This window comes from Hyaena hyaena, unplaced genomic scaffold, assembly GCF_003009895.1.
Source record: "Hyaena hyaena isolate Hyena2069 unplaced genomic scaffold, ASM300989v1 scaffold_120, whole genome shotgun sequence".
NCBI lineage: Eukaryota > Metazoa > Chordata > Mammalia > Carnivora > Hyaenidae > Hyaena > Hyaena hyaena.
The window spans coordinates 3,517,071-3,538,127 of NW_024080752.1; the positions used below are offsets into that span (position 1 = coordinate 3,517,071).

The window sequence follows — 21,057 nt, forward strand, 5'->3', positions numbered from 1 at the left end:
GCATAGCATATAAGTTACAAGAACAACAAGGTAGTGAGTACAAATAGGGGAGGGGCAGAAAGAGAGGGAGAGAGAATCTTAAGCAAACTCCACACCCAGTGTGGAGCCCCACTTGGGGTCAGTCTTATGACTGTGAGCTGAAATCAAGAGACAGATGCTTAAACCGACTGACTGAGCCACCCAGGTGCCCCTTGACTGTAACATTTTGAATAATAAAATTATAATAATTCAATTCTTTTTTAAAAAATTTTTTAACATTTATTTGTTACTGAGAGACACAGAGAGATCGAGCATAAAGGGGGAGGGGCAGAGAGAGACAGAACTCGAAGCAGGCTCCAGGCTCTGAGCTGTCTGTCAGCAGAGTCCTACGCAGGGCTCAAACTCACAAACCGCCAGGTCATGACCTGAGCTGAAGTCAGATGCTTAACCGACTGAGCCACCCAGGCGCCCCAATGTAATAATTCAATTCTTAAATAAATATTCAGGTTTGTCCTTATATCCCGGAAATAAAGTATTGACTTTAACATTTGACTCTAGCATTCAGCCAAAATGTGAATTTTGTGTGCACCTCTTCAAAATCCTCCAAATTGCTCTTGAAATTAAAATTACCTTGGCCTATGGGTTCCTACGTGATCTGGGCAGGCTCTAGTCTCCTGTTCAGTCCTGTTGTTCATACTACTCTTATCCCACCATCCTCTACTCACACCTGTCTCCTCCATTCTGTTATTCTAGTGACAAGACTTTTCCCTCCACGGTCCTTTGTTTTCCTTACCTTTGTATTCTTCAAATCTCAGGGCAGATATCTCCATCTCAGAGGGCAGACTATACCTCCTTCTCCATCTGCATTAATCACATTAGTAAGTTTTATTTCCCTCACAGAATTCATCTCTACACAAAATTATCTTTTTTATAAGCTTATTGTCTATCACCCAGACTAAATTATAAAGTCCATGAGAGCAGTGACTTTGTTCATTGTCGTGTTCTCACTACCTAGACCAGTGCCTTGCTTAAAAGAGGTGCTCAGAAAATGGTTGATACATAAATGAACATGTAACATGACATTCAATAAGGATGCTGTCTGTTTTGACTGGTCCCCAAAGGACAATACGTTAGGTGCCAAATACTCCTACATCCTAAAGCCAGGTGTTAGTCTGCCACGCAAAATATGCTAAGAAATTGTGGCCTAGTATTGTTCTTCGCTCGTCTCCAGGCCAGAGAGCATGGGAGTGTGGTGGGGGCTGATGGCTCAGGAAGAATGTTGTTTTGGAGACACTTGATACTTACCTACTCTTCCCACAGGGAAAAAAGAGATGCTTCCCCTAACCTCAAGCTATGTGAGAGGAGCTTTCAGGGAAATACTTGGAGAACTTGATACACATCACCTGGAATCTGGGGAAATACAGGGACCTGGGATCTGATACTTTCCTAAGAAAACCAGAGGTAGACTAGAAAGAGACAAGAAGAAATACTGGAAACAAGCTGTACTTTCACCAACTGTGGAAACATGAATTTTCCCAGGGGAAAGTATATTGATGTCAGCAATTTACTTTGTCATATACCAAAAATAAGATGAATTAATGGGCTTATAGAGGGATGGTTGAGTAGATAGATAAGTGATAAAACAAATCACTGGGTGCATGGGGCGCCTCGGTGGCTCAGTCCGTTAGGTGTCCAACTGTGGCTCAGGTCATGATTTCGTTAGGCTCTGTGCTGACAACTTGGAGCCTGGAGCCTGCTTCAGATTCTGTGTCTCCCTCTGTCTTTGCCCCTCCCCTGCTCGGACTCTGTTTCTCTCTCTCTCTGAAAAATAAATAAACATTAAAACAAAACAAGTATAGCAAAGATGTTCCCAAGGATGGTAGGAGAGAATTATACTTGAAGCCAGTTTAAAAGGGAGTCCAGCTAAGAAGCCTGCTTTGTTGAGCACCAAAGAGATCAAGCAGTGGGCTGAACCCTAAGAAGTCCCAAGGGCTAAGGCTCTTCTCATAAGTGGTTGCCCGGAAGTGAATCTCCACATGTCATATATCTGAGGCATCTGAGAAGCTCTTCACAATACAAACCTGGAGGAATCTGAAAGCTTAATCAGTGAGTAGTTAAAGTAGAGAGAGTGGAAATATAAAAGGTAAAAACAAAAGTGGCCCGTGCCAGGAAACCCATTGAAGGCTTCTAGCCTGAGGCAGGACTGAGCTTTGGAAAAGGAAAAGCTTTAACTTATAATGAAGTTTGTAGGACCTTCATGACATATCATCCAGAGAAGAAGGAAGAACAGCCCTCAGAGCAGTTGAAGATTTAGTGGAGCAAAAAATAAAAAGAAGTGTGTTTGTACCCTTCAGAATCCTGCTTCTTCAATAAAAGTCACATGCCCAACAAAACCCAACCCCAAATGAAAAAAATCCTGATTTAATATCATATCGCATGTTCGTTTATTCAACAAATGTCTATTGAGCACCTGCTATGTGACAGGCATTAGCATAGGTGGTGAGGGTGCAACATTTGACAGGAATAGAGAAGTTTTAAAAGACACCGCGGTTCACGGTAACATTCCATATCCTGATAGAGATTTGGGTTCTGTAGATACATGAATTTATTCAAACTAGAGTTCAAAACTTAGTTTTTTCTTTTGATGTAAAATATATACGTGATGACATGTGCAAATCTTAGATACAGGCTCGCTGAGTCTGGACAAGTACGTGATCATCCCAGCTCTGCCTGGCTCCATGACCAGCAGATAATCTTGCTCCCTACTTCCCCGAGGAAATAGAAGCCATAGGCAGGAATGCCTTGAACTTCTATGTGTATATGCAGTCATATCTATTCTTTTCTTCTCTTCCTGCCTTTATCCTGGACAACACGTGCCTACTCGCATCTAAGGCTAATTTCTTCCCTTGGTTTTACTGTCTCAGAAGTCTTGCTCTATTTGATTATCTCTCTCATTCTCAACTTGTTTCAGTACTAATGCTCGATTCTTTTACCCCAGGGTCCTCACATTTGCCATTTCCTTTCCTTGGGACACATTTTATTTCTTTCCTTTGACTTATCATAACTTCTACTCACTCTTCAGGTCTTTGCTTAGATAGGACTTAGATATTTACTTAGATAGGACTCCCCTGACCTTCCATCATTATGGAAGGCACTGTGGTGGAACCTATTCAAGTTCTTTTTTCATGACACTCAGCTTACCTGTCATTATTTACTATGTAGGTCTTGCCCACAACACAAACATAGTTTCTGCTCTCATAGTTTCTTGTTACGTGCTACACCTCCAATGCTTTACATAGCACCTAGCAATTAAACGTATGTTGCTTAATGAAATGATTAGTTTAAATTCAATCATATCATCATACAAAGTAGTATTTTTATTTTTTTATTTAAAAACTTTTTTAATGTTTATTTTTGAGAGAGAGAGAGAGAGAGAGAAGGACAAAGTGTGAGCGGGGAAGGGGTAGAGAGAGAGAGAGACACAGAATCTGAAGCAGGCTCCAGGCTCTGAGCTGTCAGCACAGAGGCCGATGCGTGGCTCAAACTCCCAAACCATGAGATCATGACCTGAACGGAAGTCAGATGCTCAACCAACTGAGCCACCCAGAGGCCCCAAAAGTAGTATTTTTAAGCGCCTTTTTTTCTTCATATGTTTTTTTATCCTAATAGCTATTGTAATACTTTCTAGGAGTGTGTTAGATAAGAATGGCATTGTCGCATTTTTGCTCATATAATTCATTATAATTCTGTTCTTAAAAGTTAAATGAACGTCTTCCACATAGAATATTCTCAACAAGAACTATTTCATAGTCATAAAAATCCTAGAGTATGGAAAGACCCTTAAGACAGCCTCTATTTCAATTTCCTCAGATTACTCCTTAGAAGTAGGAAGGAAACCAAGTACTATGGTATTTTTGTGACTACACTAGTACTGCATTATTATCTTTTTACTTAGATCCTGATGCCTTACAGCTAGAAACCACCAGTGGGGAGACATTCTGAAAATTCAGAATTCTTTTTATCTTTCAATTGTGAAGGTGGATGATCATCTGTTGGTTTACATAACTACATTATATAAATAGCTTTTCTATGCAAACCTAAATTTATTCTGCATTCATTGATAGATACTAGGGTCTACATTACATGAATTCTTCATATATGTAACATTCATACACACAGGTATAATTTATTTTTTTTATTTTTTTATTTTTTAAGATTTTTTAATGTTTTATTTATTTCTAGGAGAGAGAGACAGCGTGAGCATGGGGAGGGTCAGAGAGAGAGGGAGTCACAGACTGAAACAGGCTCCAGGCTCTGAGCTGGCAGTCAGCACAGAGCCCGACGCGGGGCTCGAACCCATGAACCGCGAAAGTCGGACGCTTAACCGACCAAGCCACCCAGGCGCCCCACACAGGTATAATTTAAACAAACACATATACCCACAAACATAAAATTTGAGAATAAAAATATTTCATTTAGTTAATAAAACTAAAGATCTCTGTGTACAAATATAAATATGTCTTCTTACAAAGAAGTTCTACTGCCAGCCTTGACGTAAGTCTTGTTGACCCAGCATAGCTCCTTTTACCTGCTCAAAATACAGTATCAGTGTAAGTACAGTTAGAGGCTTCACAGTCCAGCCTCTTCTTGGAATCCTATTCAAATAAAACCAGAGTAACAAACTAAACTAATTGAAAAGGCAATTCAAGTCTTTACTTATGTCTCCTGAAGCATGACAAAGCAAACTTCTTAAAATTCTCTTTCCCAGAGATGCCTAGGTGGCTCAGTGGGTGGAGCACCTGACTTCAGCTCAGGTCATGATCTCATGGTTGGTGGGTTCAAACCCCACATCAGGTTTTGCACTGACAGCACAGAGCCTCCTTCGGATTCTGTCTCTGACTCTCTGCCCTTCCACCTCCCTCTCCCCAAAATAAACATTAAAAGAAAAAATTTCTGGGGCACCTGGGTGACTCAGTCAGTTAAGTTTCGCACTCTTGGTTTTGGCTCAGGTCATGATTACACGGTTCGTGGGTTTGAGTCTGCATCAGGCTTTGTGCTGTCAATGCAGAGCCTGCTTTGGATTCTCTCTTCCTCTCTTTCTGTCCTTCCTGCATGCTCTCTCTCTCTCTCTCTCTCTCTCTATTGGATAAATAAATTTTAGGGAAAAAAATATTCTCTTCCCCAGCTGTAAATCACCACTCCAGTCCCTCAAACAGGAGCCACCTCCACTCTCTTCCTTCTCTTAAGTATAATTTAGCTTATATGGCTTTTTATTTATCTCCCTCACTCTGGAGCTGAGGTATGTGTTGGGAGGGTATGTCTGAGATGCCCAGAGGGGATCAGCCATGCTTACCAAGTATCCAGTCTCCTTCTTCAAAGAGCTAATGGGCTGGAAATAAAAGGAGCATCAATCCACTAGCACAAGGAGGAAAGCAACATAGCAGAGTACATAGTTACCTCCTGGCTGGTGTGATACAGACTGAGTAAAATCAGGGATTCTGAGATAGGCAAGATCAGCTTGAAGAGGGGAGTCATAGAGGTGAGCCTGAGCCTGGACAATGAATTACCTGATCAATAAGCATTTCTGGAGCCTCCTGACTAGGTTTCTTTATGGTGGCCCTTTTGTGGTATTTTCCTTTACAGTCGTGATTTCCTTTGGCTGGGTAACATAAGGAAGGACCATAGAGTACAGTGGGCAGCTAAAAGCTTTTCCAACATTACTAAGAGGTGGTTTGGGTAACGCAGCAGTCTTTGAGGTCCCTTTAGACTGGAACCCTGGCGGCCTAGGTCCCAAGCGGCCCGACACTCCTCCAGTTTAACAGTCCAAAGGGCAGTTAAGTCTGGCTCAAAGCGCAGACTGGTTTGGGGCACCTGCCGTCAAGAATCCCCACCTGGCCTCAGCCTCCAGGTCAGTCAGACCGGCTACCACCTGCTCTGGCTTTTTGCAGTTACTCCGCCCACGCCCTGTCGCGGCTCCTCCCCACTCCTTCCCCTTCCGCGTGCCGCCATTTTCGACTACTCCTCCCGCCTATTTGGGCCCTCCTCGGCTTCCGTCCCAGATGATCCCTCCCCGAGGCTGCCACCGCCTCCTCCATCTGCTGGAGCTGGGGCCACCTCCTCGGCCAGTGGCGTAGCCGGACTCTGTGTCGGGGCCAGCCAGATAGGGGCGGAGGTCCTGAGCCCGGTCTGGAGTCGAGCGGGGGGCCATGGAGAAAGCGGCCCGAGGCACTCTCCTCACCGACTAACGCGGGCCCGCTGCGGCTGCAGGCGCCATGGACCGAGCCCCCGCTGACCAGGTACGCGGGCTCGGGCTGGGCCGGCCGGGCCGGGTGCTGGGGGTCGCCGCTTCCTCCCCGGCGGGCCGTGGCTCTGAGCGTGGGCCTGGACGGCTGGAGCCCCCGAGTTCCTGCGGGCGCAGACGCCCCTCGCCTGAGAGCCTGGCGGCGCCCCACTCCTGCATTGTTCCAGATGCTGCCTCGGGCTCGGGGGCTTTTCCAGCCCCGGTTACCCGCCTCCGTCAGGGCTGGGGATTCGTTTTTGCCCCTCCTCCGTGGTTTGGTGGAAAGGGCCTGGAGACTCCCAAGTTGTCAGTGCTCTCCCGAGAGGAGGGTTTATAACTTCCAACGGGTAATTCTCCCCCCACCTTTCAGTTCTGGAATGTACTTTCAAGGTAGAAAAGCTTTCGAAGGCTTCTCACCCAGAAAGACTGTCAGAGAATGTGTGAGAACTGCAGATGCAGGGAGGTTATGGGCTTTTTAGATCTACGTTCCATTAAGCAAAACATTGTTTTCTTGTCTTGGTTTTAGGGAGGTGTTTCCTTTAAGATAGGAAATATTAAGGTTTTCCCCTGTGTTTCTGTCCACTTATCTTGCAGACATTAGTATTTTTTAAAAATTGAGCTTCTATTTTAAGAATGCTTGATCCGAAGCGTGAATTCATTTCCGAGCCCGTTTCATATTCACGGAGTTGAATTAGTATTCTATTTTGTTTTTAAATGCGTTCAATTCTTGATTATCCATACGAGTAGTTGTTGGAAGGCAGGGATGATGACAGTGTAAATAATAATACAAAATAATAATTTTCCCCCCAAAATGCTAGTATTTTCCATCCTTGAGACCTTTATGAAACGACTTAATTTGATGAAATCGAAGTTTATTCACTGAGCATTCTCTTCAGTTGAGGGCTTTGCCCAGTGGTGAGCTAGGCACATAGATGAAGGAAAAAGAGATTAGTGATTTGCATAATTATTTTACAAGTAGACAATTCGTATCTGAATAAATGAGACAAGATTTCACAAATTGCTGTATATATATATATGTAGCTAGTCAAAGGCGATTTTGATTTTGAAATCTGTCTCTTTTCGCAGGCAGATTCCTAGTTGTGCATATTTGGTTATACAAAAGCTTAAATTGAAGCTCTTAATTAAAAAATATGACTTTGAAAACACAAATGAGTTTTGTGAACTAATACATGGATTTACGAAAGAAAAAGATATAAGGAGCCCATATCCTTAATAAAAAATAATTTTTTAAGGGATCTGTCAGAAATGCCTTTGGTTTCAAAGCCTGGCAATTGAATAGGGAATTTTCTCGAATTATTTTCTCCTATGTGTGTCACTAATGAAAAGGTTAAAACTCTTTGGTCCTTCATCATGATGCCAGAACTGTAACCAGTAATGCTGCCATATGTATACTTATGGTTCCTTTCATCTTAGAGGAAATGTAATTAACTATTTAGCAAAGCTATTTGTGTGTGATTATCTTAACAGCAAGTGCTATGAGCAAATTATTTCAGCTAGAGAACCTATTCCTCTTTCATCCTACATCTTTCCAAAGTCCACAACCTATAAAAACCTTGTAGAAAACTAAGGATTATAAAGAAATGATGAATTTAGGTTTTCCGTTGAAGAATTCCTCCTTTTTTATTTCTAGTACCTCCTGCCTCTTCCGCATCCTAACTTTAAGTGAGAGAATAATTCTAACCACTCGCTCTTCCTGCCTGCTATGTACTCAGGAAGCTGAGACACAGAAAAGTGATGCTATTTTGCCTTGTTCAGGCTGTAGACAGTTAATTCAGGGGTCCATGGATGACCTGGAAGAAGTGTGCTTCATTTTATATTAGCATTTTTCTGGGGCAAGTCTCCATTATTTTCATCATATTCTCAAAGGAATCGATCACTGAAAAAAGGCTAAGAACCATTAACTTAATGGCAGATTAGGGCCTAGAACTGAGACTTCTCAGCTTTGTGAAAATTTCTTTTTTCAAGTTTCAGATATTTATTTTATTTTGTTCAAGTTTCAGATATTTATTTCTCGAAGTTTCATTTATTTATTTATTTATTTATTGCTTTGTGGACTTCTTTATTGTTTCCACGGAGTAATGTAATGACTTTTTCAGGTTATGTGGAATGTACTCTCATATTTTTACTAATGAAGTGAGTTTAGATAGGTAAAAATCATTAAAGATAAATGTGAGAGGTGAATTTACATTTTCCTTCACAAAATATTTGTTTTGAAACCAGTGTTAGTTTATATTCGGAAGTTTTGGGAATACCTACAGCATTAAGACTTATTATAATATTGTAGTAGTTAGCAATTCATAGAAATTTGATTTTTTAAAAATAGTACTTAATATAAACTGAGCATTTCATGTTAACCTAATTGAAATCCTTGGAGTACTGCACAAGTGTAACTTTATTTTTGAGTGAGAAAGATGAGCATGCACGTGTGAATGGGAGAGGGGAAGGGGGGTGGTACCAGAATCCAAAGCAGACTCCCGGCTCTGAGTTGTCAGCCCAGAGCCGGACGTGGGGCTCAAACTCACAAACTGTGAGATCATGACCTGAGCTGAAATAGGATGCTTAACCCACTGAGCCACCCAGGCACCCCCAAGTGTAACTTAAAAAAAAAAAAATATATATATATATATATAATAATAAACTTGATTCATATATATATGTGAATGTTTTGCCTGAAGGCATTCACTTTGCTGTTCTTGAATTCTTTGAGATGTTTGTCTTTAAAAATTTGCTTAATGTTTATTTTAAGGGAGAGAGAGCACAGACAAGGGAGGGGTAGAGAGAGAGGGAGACCAAGAATCTCAGGCAGGCTTCATGCTGTCTGCACTGAACCCACCACAGGGCTCTGTCTCATGAATAGTGATATCATGACCTGAGCCAAAATCAAGAGGTGAATGCTTAACCAGCTGAGCCACCCAGGCACCCTAAATTACCTGTGTTTTTTTTTAATATATAAAATCTTTATATAAAAGAATAAATTGTATCTATGTTGATCAAGATTATAAAAAGTTACTAGGAATACATGCCAGATAATAGTCTTAATTTCAAAAATGACTATTTGAAAGAATGTTATAATCAGAAGAGATAATTAAGAGTATTCTCTTTTAGCAAGACTGTATTGAATCAAAACAAGTAGCTTAATTTTAACTGCCAGAGTTAGATGTTCTAAGAACATATATTAGTTGGCATAATGCATTATTTACTTTTTTCTTTTTTGGTCCTTAAAAAAATAAAAGTTGGTGTAAAGGGATATGAAGAATAAATCATGAAGTTCTTTTGCTTATAAAGGCTTAATGTTTCTGTTTTTAGGAAATTTAAGAAACCGTATTTTGAGATTTTTGTTTTTTCATAAACAGTGTTCTTAAAAGTGGCAGAACACTTGAAGTTTTCAGTCTGTTTTGTATTACCATATAATTTAAACATTGGCTTAATTTTTAGTACATTAACATTAGATAAGTTCTATTACAACAACTTACAAAACTAAAGATCAATGTCTTTAACTCTCAGAAAAGCAAACATGTAGCAGATACATATGACTCCATGCAAAGTGCTGTTCACTGATAAAGATACAAAATCATCTAGCTTGTAATTCTTTCCTTTAAATAATTGATAAACTTCTAATAGTATCAGCATTGTAAACTAGATATATTCTAAATAAGTTACTATAAAACATTATTCAGTAATACTTATAGTTGCCCTTTATTAATATCAGTAAATGATCTGTCTTAACAGATTTTAAAAATAATAATTTTGTAATCAAAAAGTAAATTATGCTCATTCAGTGAAAATGACCTTTGGAAATTTAAAAAGACATTTATCCTTAAGCCCTTAAAGAGGAAGTGAAAAAGTAGAATTATGGGTTATTGAAAAAGTAGTAAAATACTACATATGAAAATCTATGGGATGTGGCTGAAGCTATACTGTGAGGCAAATGCATAGTCATAAATGCTTTCATTATTAAACATTTTAAAAGGTAAATAAAAATTAAGCATCCAAGGCTAGAAGTAGTGAGAAAACCCTATCAAAGCAAGAGAGAAAAAATATATAAAACCAGAAATTAATACATTTACGATAATCAAAAACCAGTGTTAAATTTGGAAAGCTGGCTTTTAGAAAAGTACTGTTAGGTTTTAATAGGATTAGGTGATCTGTTTTAAGAAAAGATGAAAAGGTATGAATAGTAAATCAAGTGAGCCATCTTAAATATTTTTTTTTCTCAAGTCTTGCAAAACTTATATTTATAACTACTGCAGTTAATTTGGCAAGTGTTTACTTTCAATACAAGCCATTCCAGTCAGAAACAATACAGCCAGCAGGTATCTCTCAAGCATTAGTCATTTTTTCCTTTAGAAGACATTTTTCTTAGGTTATGAGACGTAAAATATCTTAATGTTTGATATATCTGTTTTTACCTTAACATAGAAAGGATGCAGAGGGTTTCCATGGTCATATTTTTTCTGTAGCTGTGAAATTCTGAAATTTCACCGTGGGAGAGTGCCTTATTATGTTCTCCTTCAGTTTTGATTGTAAGTGGGTGTTTTTTTTTTTTTTTTTTCCCTATTGCTTAATCTTAGAAAAATATATGCACTCTTCTGGAGGTTCTCAGAGGAGTTTAGTGTGCATTTCCTGCTATTTGCCTTCTCTCTCTCTTTTTTTTTTTTTCTTAAATAGTTTATTGTCAGATTGGTTTCCATATAACACCCAGCGTTCATCTCAGCAAGTGCCCTCCTCCATGCCCATCACCCCCCTTCCCCTCCCCCCCACCCCCATCAGCCCTCTGTTTGTTCTTGGCGTTCAAGAGTCATGGTTTGCCTCCCTCGCTCTCCCCAACTCTTTTTCCCCTTCTTCTCCCCCATGGTCCCCTGTTAAATTCCTCCTAATCCACCTATACATGATAGTTTCCCTTTTCTCTAATCCAGTCTAGTACAGTGCTCTTTCTAGAACATGAACACCATGCATATTTGTTGAATTTATATAGGTTCTCTGTGATTTGAATGCATTTGTTTAATACACTCTTTTAAAGCAGGTTTTTATAGTTTCATGTTCTGGTAAATTCTTGGGTTTTCTAGATTATTCACATCAAAGAAGTTATATTATTGACATTTGTTTTAATATATGCTAAATTTAAAAGGAATATGAAGCTGATTGAATTTTTTTTCTCTAGTACAGGTTTCTAGGATTATTATGATTTTTCATTAATTGGGAAAATTCTGAAATAATTTCTGAAAGATAAAGATAATTTTACTTATGTAGATAGTTTTTAAATCAAATAGTACAGGAACTGTTAGATTTTGTGTAATTTAAACATATATATATATATATATAAACATATATATATATATATTTTTACCTTAAGGAGACAACTCCCTGCTTTGAAATTTCTGATTTCTAAAAAATAGATCCTGTCAAAAGTAAAGACTAAAAAACAAATTCAAACTGAGGAATATCATTGTATGAAGTAATTAGTTTAATTTTTTCATGTTTTGTTGTCCACTATGTAGGACATTTTTCTTTGATTTCTATACTAATATAATTAAAATACTGCCAGAATTTGTTGGTTACTTAACATATTGTCTGTATGGACTTTATTATGTGGAATTTAAGAGTAGTTCGGGATCTTAACGTTACCTTTTAGGCCTGAGAATAGCAGATGCTTCATTTTAGTGTATGATACTGAAGTCCCCAGGGTCACAACAAACAACTTTTAAGACCATACAGAGTTGTAACTATAGGAGAAAGTTTGCCAGTCTGTTCCTACTAGTGACATCTTCTGTTTGTGCAGCTGTTGACTACAGCAGCTTCTCTTTTTTGCTAAAAACAAAGGATCACTTCAGTGTTTGTGAGTTTTATTGTTGAACTCTGATATTAGAATTGGACTGAGAATAGAAATCATTGCAAACTTTAATATTTAATGCACAGTATATACTGTGCATATGTACAGATATTAGTTGTAAGTTACGCATGCCACTTTCTGGACAGCAGGTTGATAAGTTCATAAGACTGTTATGAAGTAAAATGAAACTTAGTATAAAAACTTGTTACAACTTTTGACGAGCCAAGAATTTGAATTTGTTGTTACCAAAATTCTTTATGAGTTGGCATTATTTGGCAAGAGGTGTCAGGAAACTTACTATCCTTAAATTATCTTATTTCTTTGTATTAGTATTGTGTCTTTTTCATATAGGAATTTGATATAATCATTTGTCTTTAAAGATCTTAATGCCTTCTAATAGATTTGTAAAATTGTTCAGAGTTCTCTTATGTTCAAAGAACTTTTTGATTTTTCAAAGAAATCCTAAAAATTACATTTTTAGTGTCCTTACAGTGTGATTTAAGTTTTCCCTCCCTTTATGCCTATGCCTGAACTATATAAAGCAGGTTTCCATTATCTGTGCATTATTGTTGAAAATCAGCTTTTCCTGCCTATTTTTGTCCCAGGGAACAAAATTTATTAGATTGATATTTTATATCTTACATAAATGATTTTTTAATTCTGATGACTGTCACAGTGAAAATTACTGACTTAGACTATTTAAGCATTTGAAGGAGTTTTTGCCACCAGGGTTGAAATTTAAGAAACCAGCTTCAGCTTCTAGATACTGTATAGTACAGTGCAAGTACTGTCTCTATTTCAGATTTGGTTAATAGTATAAAAGTAGATTTTAAAAGTTAAATCAGGTAGGAAGGATATTGAGTTAATACTGCTGTAAATAATTCAGATTTCTTCTTCTTCTCCACCTTTTTACAAGCATTCTAAATATTTATAGGGGATTCTTTTTAGAGAATTTTTTTTTTTAATAAAAGCTATCTCTTGAGCCTATCTCATCTAAGTCTTTAGATTCTGTCTTCAGATTTTCTTGGGTTTGTTACTGATTTCTTTTGTGAGAAACATGGCTTGAAATTTATTCTGGGAACTCTCCCTTGCTCAGAGCTTCCAATAAATGCCACTGTAGTGGGTTGGTTGGGAAAAAGTTCTAGTTAGGACTTATTGCCTTGAGGTAATTGATTTCAGTGCTTGAAACATTGGATTGCATTTCACTTACTGGTTTCTGAAAGAAGTGTTCAGTATCTTTTTAGAGTGTAATATTTATGTGGTTTTTAACATTCTGTTTTTGCAGCATGTGTTTTTAGATTTTTCTTTTTTAATTAAATTAAAAAGTTGTTAAATATAGAAGGAAAACTACATGAAAACAATGTACAGCTTAATGAATTATATATAAGGTGAATGCCTTGTAATTATCACCCAAGTGAGAATGTAGAGCTTTGCCAGGCACTCAGAAGCTCTCCAGGTACCTCCTGTGATCACAACTCCCTTTCATAGTAATTTCATGAGTAATTCCTATCCTGACCTCTGTGGGTCTTATTTATTTGTCTTTATGGTTTTGTCACCTACATGTTCATCCTAAAATACTTTAGTTTTTTAAACATATCTTTTAAGTTTCTGTAGATTTTTTATAAGAAAAGCTACAAAATAAACTAAAATAGGAGTTCTGGATTCCTTCAGTTTATTCGAGGGAAACCAAAGTACTCATTTTTTTCTCTTAGTTTAACTGTGAAAAGAAGGTTTTTGTGCTTATGGTTTTTTTTCATTAATTGTAAACATTTTCCTTTTTAATTAAACTATACTAATCTAATTTCCTGAAATGGACAGAAATAGACTATTTTTTAGACTATTCAAACAAATATAAGTGATTCTCTTCAGAACTCTGTTTAATGATTTTTCCCCTCAAAATTAGTTAAAAGCACATTGTTTTGTCGGAACAGCTAGATTTCTTACTATTAGGTTTATTTTTGGACTCAAGTCTGACTTCCTTGTACCCTTGATTGTTTTAACAGCTTTCGTTATGTAAGAAATGATTTCATTGAAATGCAGTAACCTTTGATACGTTTTTCCCTGTTTTATTTTATGTCTTTGCTTAAATAATGTAATTATATTTGGTTATTTGACATTGCTGTTCCTTTGGATGTTTTGTAAATACTGAGGAGTTCTAATTACTGTTTGTAAACACTGAGTCTTTTATTATTAAGTCGTGAATTTGTTTTTTTTCCCTCACATAATAACAGTATGTTTTACTTTCTTTTTGAAGAATGTCAAGCTGTCAGCTGAGGTAGAACCATTTATTCCCCAGAAGAAAAATCCTGATGCATTTATGATCCCTATGGCACTCCCAAATGATAATGGAAATGTTTCTGGTGTAGAACCAACTCCAATTCCCAGCTACCTGATTACCTGTTATCCATTTGTGCAGGAAAACCAGTCTAATAGGTAATTTATTATTATTTTCTTTTTCATGCAGGGATGGGTGAGTAGGGAAATATAGCAATTAGAAGGCATACTTCTTAATTTTTCCCTTTTGTAACTTTTTTTAGGTTTATTTACTTTTTTTTTTTTTTAAGTAATCTCTACACCCAACCTGGGGCTGGAATTTACAAGCCCAAGATTAAGAGTTCCATGCTCCGCCAACTGGAGCCAGGCAGGCGCCCCACCTTTTATACCTTTAAAACATTAGCCACTTCTCTTTTTTAAGAGAAGTAAATAAAACCAAATGATGTAGAAATTTGAAAATTATTAACCTGGGTTGTTTTCTCAGTCTTTCTAAGGGGAAATGGAGTTTTTTGGATATATCTTCTATAGTAAGTCATTAAAACTAGTTTGAAATAAATTGGTCCAAAAGGAGGAATGAATTATTCAGAAAGAGGTGAGCAGAAACCCTTTTTTTAAAAATTAGGTATCTAATCACAATTTTCAGGACCGTCTGGCATAAGAAGAAAATACCAAGGCATAGTCCTTAACATTGAAGCCTTTATGGTTAACATATATTTCTAGGTTCTGATTCTAGTTTAAATTTAGCTTCTGTGCTATGGTCACAGGGTGATTTAGCAGAATGCTTGCAGTTCAGATAATGTGTGACCTAGTGGTTAGGGTGTAACTTGTGATAATCATGATAGCCTTTTTAACCCTGTTGGACTATCTGAATGATTAGTATTTCTTGGTATAGTTCATTTTATTGCTGTATAAAAATACTTTTAGCCTCTTTCAAGTAACATCACACATAGAAAATTATGCATCTCTAGCATTCTGGGATAGATGGATAGGGCAGCTGGGCGCGAGCCTCTGCCCCACTACCCTGAAGGCGAAGGCAGTCTAGACCTCATTAAGCCATCATGTGGCACACTAGTTTGCCAGGACACATTCTTTCAGATATTCTGAATATAAGAGATATGAGACCAATAAACTGCTGTATCAGATATTAAATATTCCAGTTAATAATCTCTAAAACTATAATTTTGGAGATTGGACAAAGAGTAAGGGATCCTTTCCAATTGAAGTTAGCATTATATCAAAAAATTTTCCTATATTGGGCTATGTTTGAAGTGACTTATAAGCCGAATGTAATAGTACTATTTTTGTATTTGATAAAACGGTCAAATGTAAAGTATGATTTATTTTTCTTACTATACTGAATAATCTTTGAGAATTAATGAGTAAACCAGCCAGCAGATTATTTAAGAATATTTTTTAAATTATGGCAGTGAACATTTTTCCATTGCAGTTTGTTGTGGGAGAATAGTGAGGAAAAGCTCAATGCTCCAGCTCCCCCCTGACCCCTCATGCTTCAGCAGCAATCTTCAGGAAGGAGTGCTGAGACAGGAAGACTCTTACATATGCTTTGTAAGAATTGCACTAGAGAAAACTCTAATGCTAGGGATAAGATGGCAGTGGACAGGCTTGTCTCTTCTTTCCTTTGGACCTGAATGTTGCTTCCATTGCCAACGGGGAGAGCCTGGAGAAGAGCTTGACTTGGCCAGTGGTTGGCGGAGTATGGAAGAGGAGCAGGAGGCCTGGGACTGTGCTGAAGAATGAGAGGTGGAAGAATCAGATCACTCATTGTAATTATCACCTTACACTGTGATCACCTTACTCTGCTTTTTGCAGAGGGCTGTCACAGTTGTTAGCATTGGATGGGAACTTTGGACTGCCTTTGTTGACAGATCCAGCAGCTAGGTGTCTAACTTCTAGGCAGAAATACCTTGAGGAGGTTGAGTTATAAATAAGAATGGTATGTAGTTTTAAAATTTTGGGATGCAATACTACTATCAGGTTGAATTCCTTTATACTGTCATTTAAGGTGTTACTACACATACTTAATAATCTGTGATTATAGCAAAGACATAAGATGATAATTTAATCTTTTTTATTATGAGGCCACTGTTCTATATGTTTTTTATTAAAATGAATTAAAGAGATTTTGCTTTACCATTACTTTTAGACTTGTCAATAGATTTGTTCTTTTTTCATTTGGTTTTAACAGACAGTTTCCGTTGTATAACAATGATATGCGATGGCAGCAACCCAATCCAAATCCTGCTGGACCCTACCTTGCCTACCCCATTATATCTGCTCAGCCACCTGTTTCTACAGAGTATACGTATTATCAGCTGATGCCAGCACCATGTGCCCAAGTTATGGGATTCTATCATCCTTTTCCTACACCTTACTCCAACACCTTTCAGGCTGCAAATACTGTAAATACTATAACCACAGAATGCCCTGAGCGTCCAAATCAGCTTGGACAGGTCTTCCCATTGTCCAGTCATCGAAGCAGAAATGGTAATAGAGGACCAGCTGTACCAAAAGTAAGTGACTTTTTTTGATTGGCTTTTATGTTTGATATTTCTGTTGTTAATAATTGTGTAATTTGCTACTTGTATTGATTAGCCTTTCATGCTGAATTTATGATAAGACATTTCATTCACTATTATAAAATAGTCAAGGGTAGAACATTTATAATTTTTCCTGTTTTTTATTGTGGCTTATTCTTAATTGATGATATGATTTACAGTTATCTTTAGGTTCCTTCAGAGAGTTGTACATAATCATAATATACAGATATTTCCAATTTATTTTAATTTAGTGATAAAAATTGCATAGTGACACCAGTGTTCCTAAGTGGTTAGTTTGGATCCTATGCTAGTGGTATTGAATGACAAATGCACTACATATATTTCAGTGTTCAGAAATCAGGTGATACTATGGAAAAGAACATTTGTGATTCATTAAATCCCTTCAGCTTCATTGTTTATATCCTGTGAATTTTTAGTAGTAATAACACTTTGTTATTCAAGAATTGCTTTCTTATATTACATGAACACAGAGTCTCCTAGGGCCGAAGAAAATGAAAGATAAATTTGTGAAACCACCCTTGGTCAAGATCAGCTTTGACTAAATTTAAAAAAAAAGAGGGAGACATGAAGGCCTTGAGAACACAAGAGATTTAAGTTTTATTGTAGGTAACTGTTTCTTAACTAAAAGGTTACTTTTATATTGAGGCCTTAATATCAAAGCAAATAAGAAAAACCACGTTTCTTCTTAGCACATCTCAGCTAATAGAAGGCAGAATGATTTCTTAGATGCATCTTAGGGCTGTTTCATCAAGGACTTGATGCTTTCCTAGATTCCATCAGCCCAGCTTCTTGAGTGAAAAGTCTTTGCTGTATTCTGGCATAGTTTTCACAAATTAAAATACAGACATGCAGCAGAGGTTGCTTTAAAAAGCTTTTAGTCTTTGTTCATGGATACACTGGGTCAAGGGAAATTCTTTTGGGACCTCTGAAGAATGTAAAGAAATACTATAGTAATATATAACTTTTAGATGTTGAAGAAACATGATCTCTCAGATTGCATTTCCAGCACTTGAACTTAGGAAGTTAAATTCAGAGTTCTGTATAAATCATGTTTAAGTGATGAATACTCATGTTAAAAAGTGAAGAAAAGGATCAGTCTTTTTATGTTTTCTTTTTAAGCTCTAAAGCAGAAATTATTTTTGTGCTTTCTTGCTATCATGAAAGTAAAATTTATCTTTTGGATAAGCTACTACCCTTTTCTATTACTCTTCTAAGTAAAAATTGACAACCCATTATATGACATTATATTCCTATTATTTATTAATTATTGATTGAGAAAATATAAAGTGCAAGTAACAGTTAAAAATGGATTAGTACTTTGTTAGTCATAGTGTTAATGATTATTTGAAAAACAGCATTAAAATGTGTGTACAATATGTTATTTAACTGGCTGCAGATAATTCCATGAATTCCTAATACAGTAACCCTGTTTCCCTGTGGGTTGGGAGCCACTAATTTAGAACATACATTTAAGTGTGTTTTATAGTGGTTATGTATTTTATAATGTTTATTTAGTACATTGAGTAGGATTTTAAATTATTATTTTTATTTTTTTGTGCTTAAATCAGCAACAGCTTTTACAACAGCACATAAAAAGCAAAAGGCCACTGGTGAAAAATGTAGCTACTCAGAAAGAAACAAATGCAGCAGGTCCTGATAATCGATCAAAAATTGTGCTTCTGGTAGATGCTTCACAGCAAACTGGTAAGCAAGGTTCTTATATGTACATCACTGATTTTTATCTGTTGTCATGTATTGACTTTATAATTATGGACTGTACCGCTTTTCAGGATTCTAGACTTTCATCCCTTTATCCTGCCACTTTGTGAAATTCTCTAGGAAGGATAAAAGCAGTCCATCTTTATACTGTTCTTTCAACTTGCTTGCTGGCTAATGTGCAATTTTGAGCAGGGTTTGAGGTGTACTTATTCCCTTAGTGCAGCGTTTCAGAAATCAGAGATGGAATTTTGCAGATATTGTAGGAATTTGAGGCCTCATTTTGGCAGAAATCAGAATTGTATGTTTTTATAACTAGGTTAAAATGCTTTATAAAATATCTTAATATTGTATAATATCTTTATAGGAAGAACTTGGGAAGTTTTCTGTGCCATGTTTTAGCACAGATCTCAACCAAACCTCTGAGTGGCACCTGTATCCTGTCAAGCAAGTAAAAATTTTGGGCTAGTTGGAGGATATAATTTTGTACAGAGTTTTTTAGAGGACTATATAAACATTAAGTAAGAAAGCTTTATCCTGATAATAGATAAAAATTAATAGTCTTATAGTATTCTAGCTATTTTCCAGTTTACATTATTAAATTCCAATTTGTATCTTTAATCATAGCTTAATAGCTATAGAGTAGATAACTGTCTCTTCTCACCCATTGTCATTGACACTACTAAAAACTTTTGTTAAGGATCCAAGACCAAGAATTAGATCTGTTCAAAGGCACATTTACTTTTTACCCCTCTATAATCTCCAGTCTGCAGTTTGGTGTGGCTTAAAACAAATTTGATGGTGCATACTTTCTTTTTTTTTTTTTAAGTTTATTTACTTATTTTGAGAGAAAGAGAGCAGGGAAGGGAAAGAGAGAGAAGGAGAGAGAGAGGGAGAGGGAGAGAGAAAGGGAGAGAGAGAATCTTAAAAAGGTTCCGCTTTGTCAGCACAGAGCCCAAGTTGGGGCTGACTCATGAACTATGAGATTGTGACCTGAGTCATAATCAAGAGTTGGTCATTTGGGGCGCCTGGGTGACTCAGTAGATTAAGCGTCCGAATATGGCTCAGGTCATGATCTCACGGTTTGTGGGTTCGAGTCCCGCATCGGGCTCTGTGCTGACAGCCAGCTCAGAGCCTGGAGCCTGCTTCAGATTCTGTATCTCCCTCTCTGACCCTCCCCTGCTCACGCTGTCTCTCCCAGAAATAAATGAAAAATTAAAAAAAAAATTTTTTAAGAGTTGGTCGTTTGAGTGAGCCACTCAGGTGCCCTCTGCATACTTTCTTTTATTTGGGCTGTATGTTTTCTTTAGACATGAGTTCAGGTGTTTTGTTTTGTTTTGTTTTGTTTTGTTTTGTTTTACAATTGCTTAGATCTCTTAGGAGTAAGAAAGGATCTGGGAATCAGTTAAAAAGCAATCTTGTTGGTAGTACAGTCATTGTGTGTAGTTTGTAGCTCATAAAGCAGCAAGATTAACAAAAAAGGATCACAGTGTAACGTATTAAACAGTTTCTGTGTTTTGGTTGTTCCTAATCAGAAGGACTTCTTCATGCTTTTAACACTGGGACTGCTTTAAAATCCTTACTTCTTTGGCTTGCTCATTAAGTGACTACGAAGACAATCTTCTAAAACCTAAGAATAGAAAGTGAAAAGATGAACCATTAGCAAAGCAAAAAGGCAACCTACTGAATGGAAGAAGATTTTTGCAAATGATGTATCCAGTAGGGGCTTAATATCCAAAATATTTGCTGAGTACCAGAAAAAAAAAAAAACAACAGATAATTGATTTAAATGGGATGGAGGACCTGAATGGATATTTTTCCAAAGAAGATATAGGGGCTCCTAGGTGTCTCAGCTGAGCATCTGATTCTTGATTTTGGGTCATGTCATGACCCCAGGATTATGGGACGGAGCCCCACATTGGGCTCCTCACTGAATGTGGAGCCTGCTTAAGATATTCTCTCTCCCTCTCCCTCCCCCTCCCTCCCTCTCCCTCCCCTCTCTCCCTTTCTCTCCTTCTCTTTCTCTCCTGCCCTTCCCCTCTCTCCTGCTCACCCACTCTCTCTAAAAAACAAAAAAACCTCCAGATACCCCCAAAACCACAAAACAAAACAATCGCCTCCCAAAAAACCCAAACCAAAATAAAACAAAGAGCAAAAACGAAGAAGATATACAAATGGCCAATAGACATATGAGAAGATGCTTAGCGTCACTCATTATCAGGGAAATGCAAATCAAAACCACAGCAAGGTATCACCTTACACCTGCCAGAGTGGCTAGAATCAAAAAGACATGAAATAACAAGTGCTCCTGGAGATGTGAAGAAAAAAAGACTCCTGATATGCTGTTAGTGGGAATGTGTATTTATGCAGAAAATCGT

General features: G+C 37.3%; 1 protein-coding gene across 1 annotated transcript in view; it reads left to right on the plus strand.

The window, feature by feature from the left end:
* The first annotated feature begins 6,064 nt into the window (after nt 1-6,064).
* Nucleotides 6,065-21,057, plus strand: part of SECISBP2L (SECIS binding protein 2 like) — a 63,582-nt gene continuing 48,589 nt past the window's right edge. Inside the window, exons 1-4 of the mRNA XM_039237116.1 lie at nt 6,065-6,275; nt 14,365-14,543; nt 16,591-16,915; nt 18,532-18,667. Of these exons, the coding sequence (XP_039093047.1) occupies nt 6,252-6,275; nt 14,365-14,543; nt 16,591-16,915; nt 18,532-18,667 (664 nt within the window). The 5' untranslated portion in view covers nt 6,065-6,251. The remainder of the gene's footprint in view (nt 6,276-14,364; nt 14,544-16,590; nt 16,916-18,531; nt 18,668-21,057) is intronic.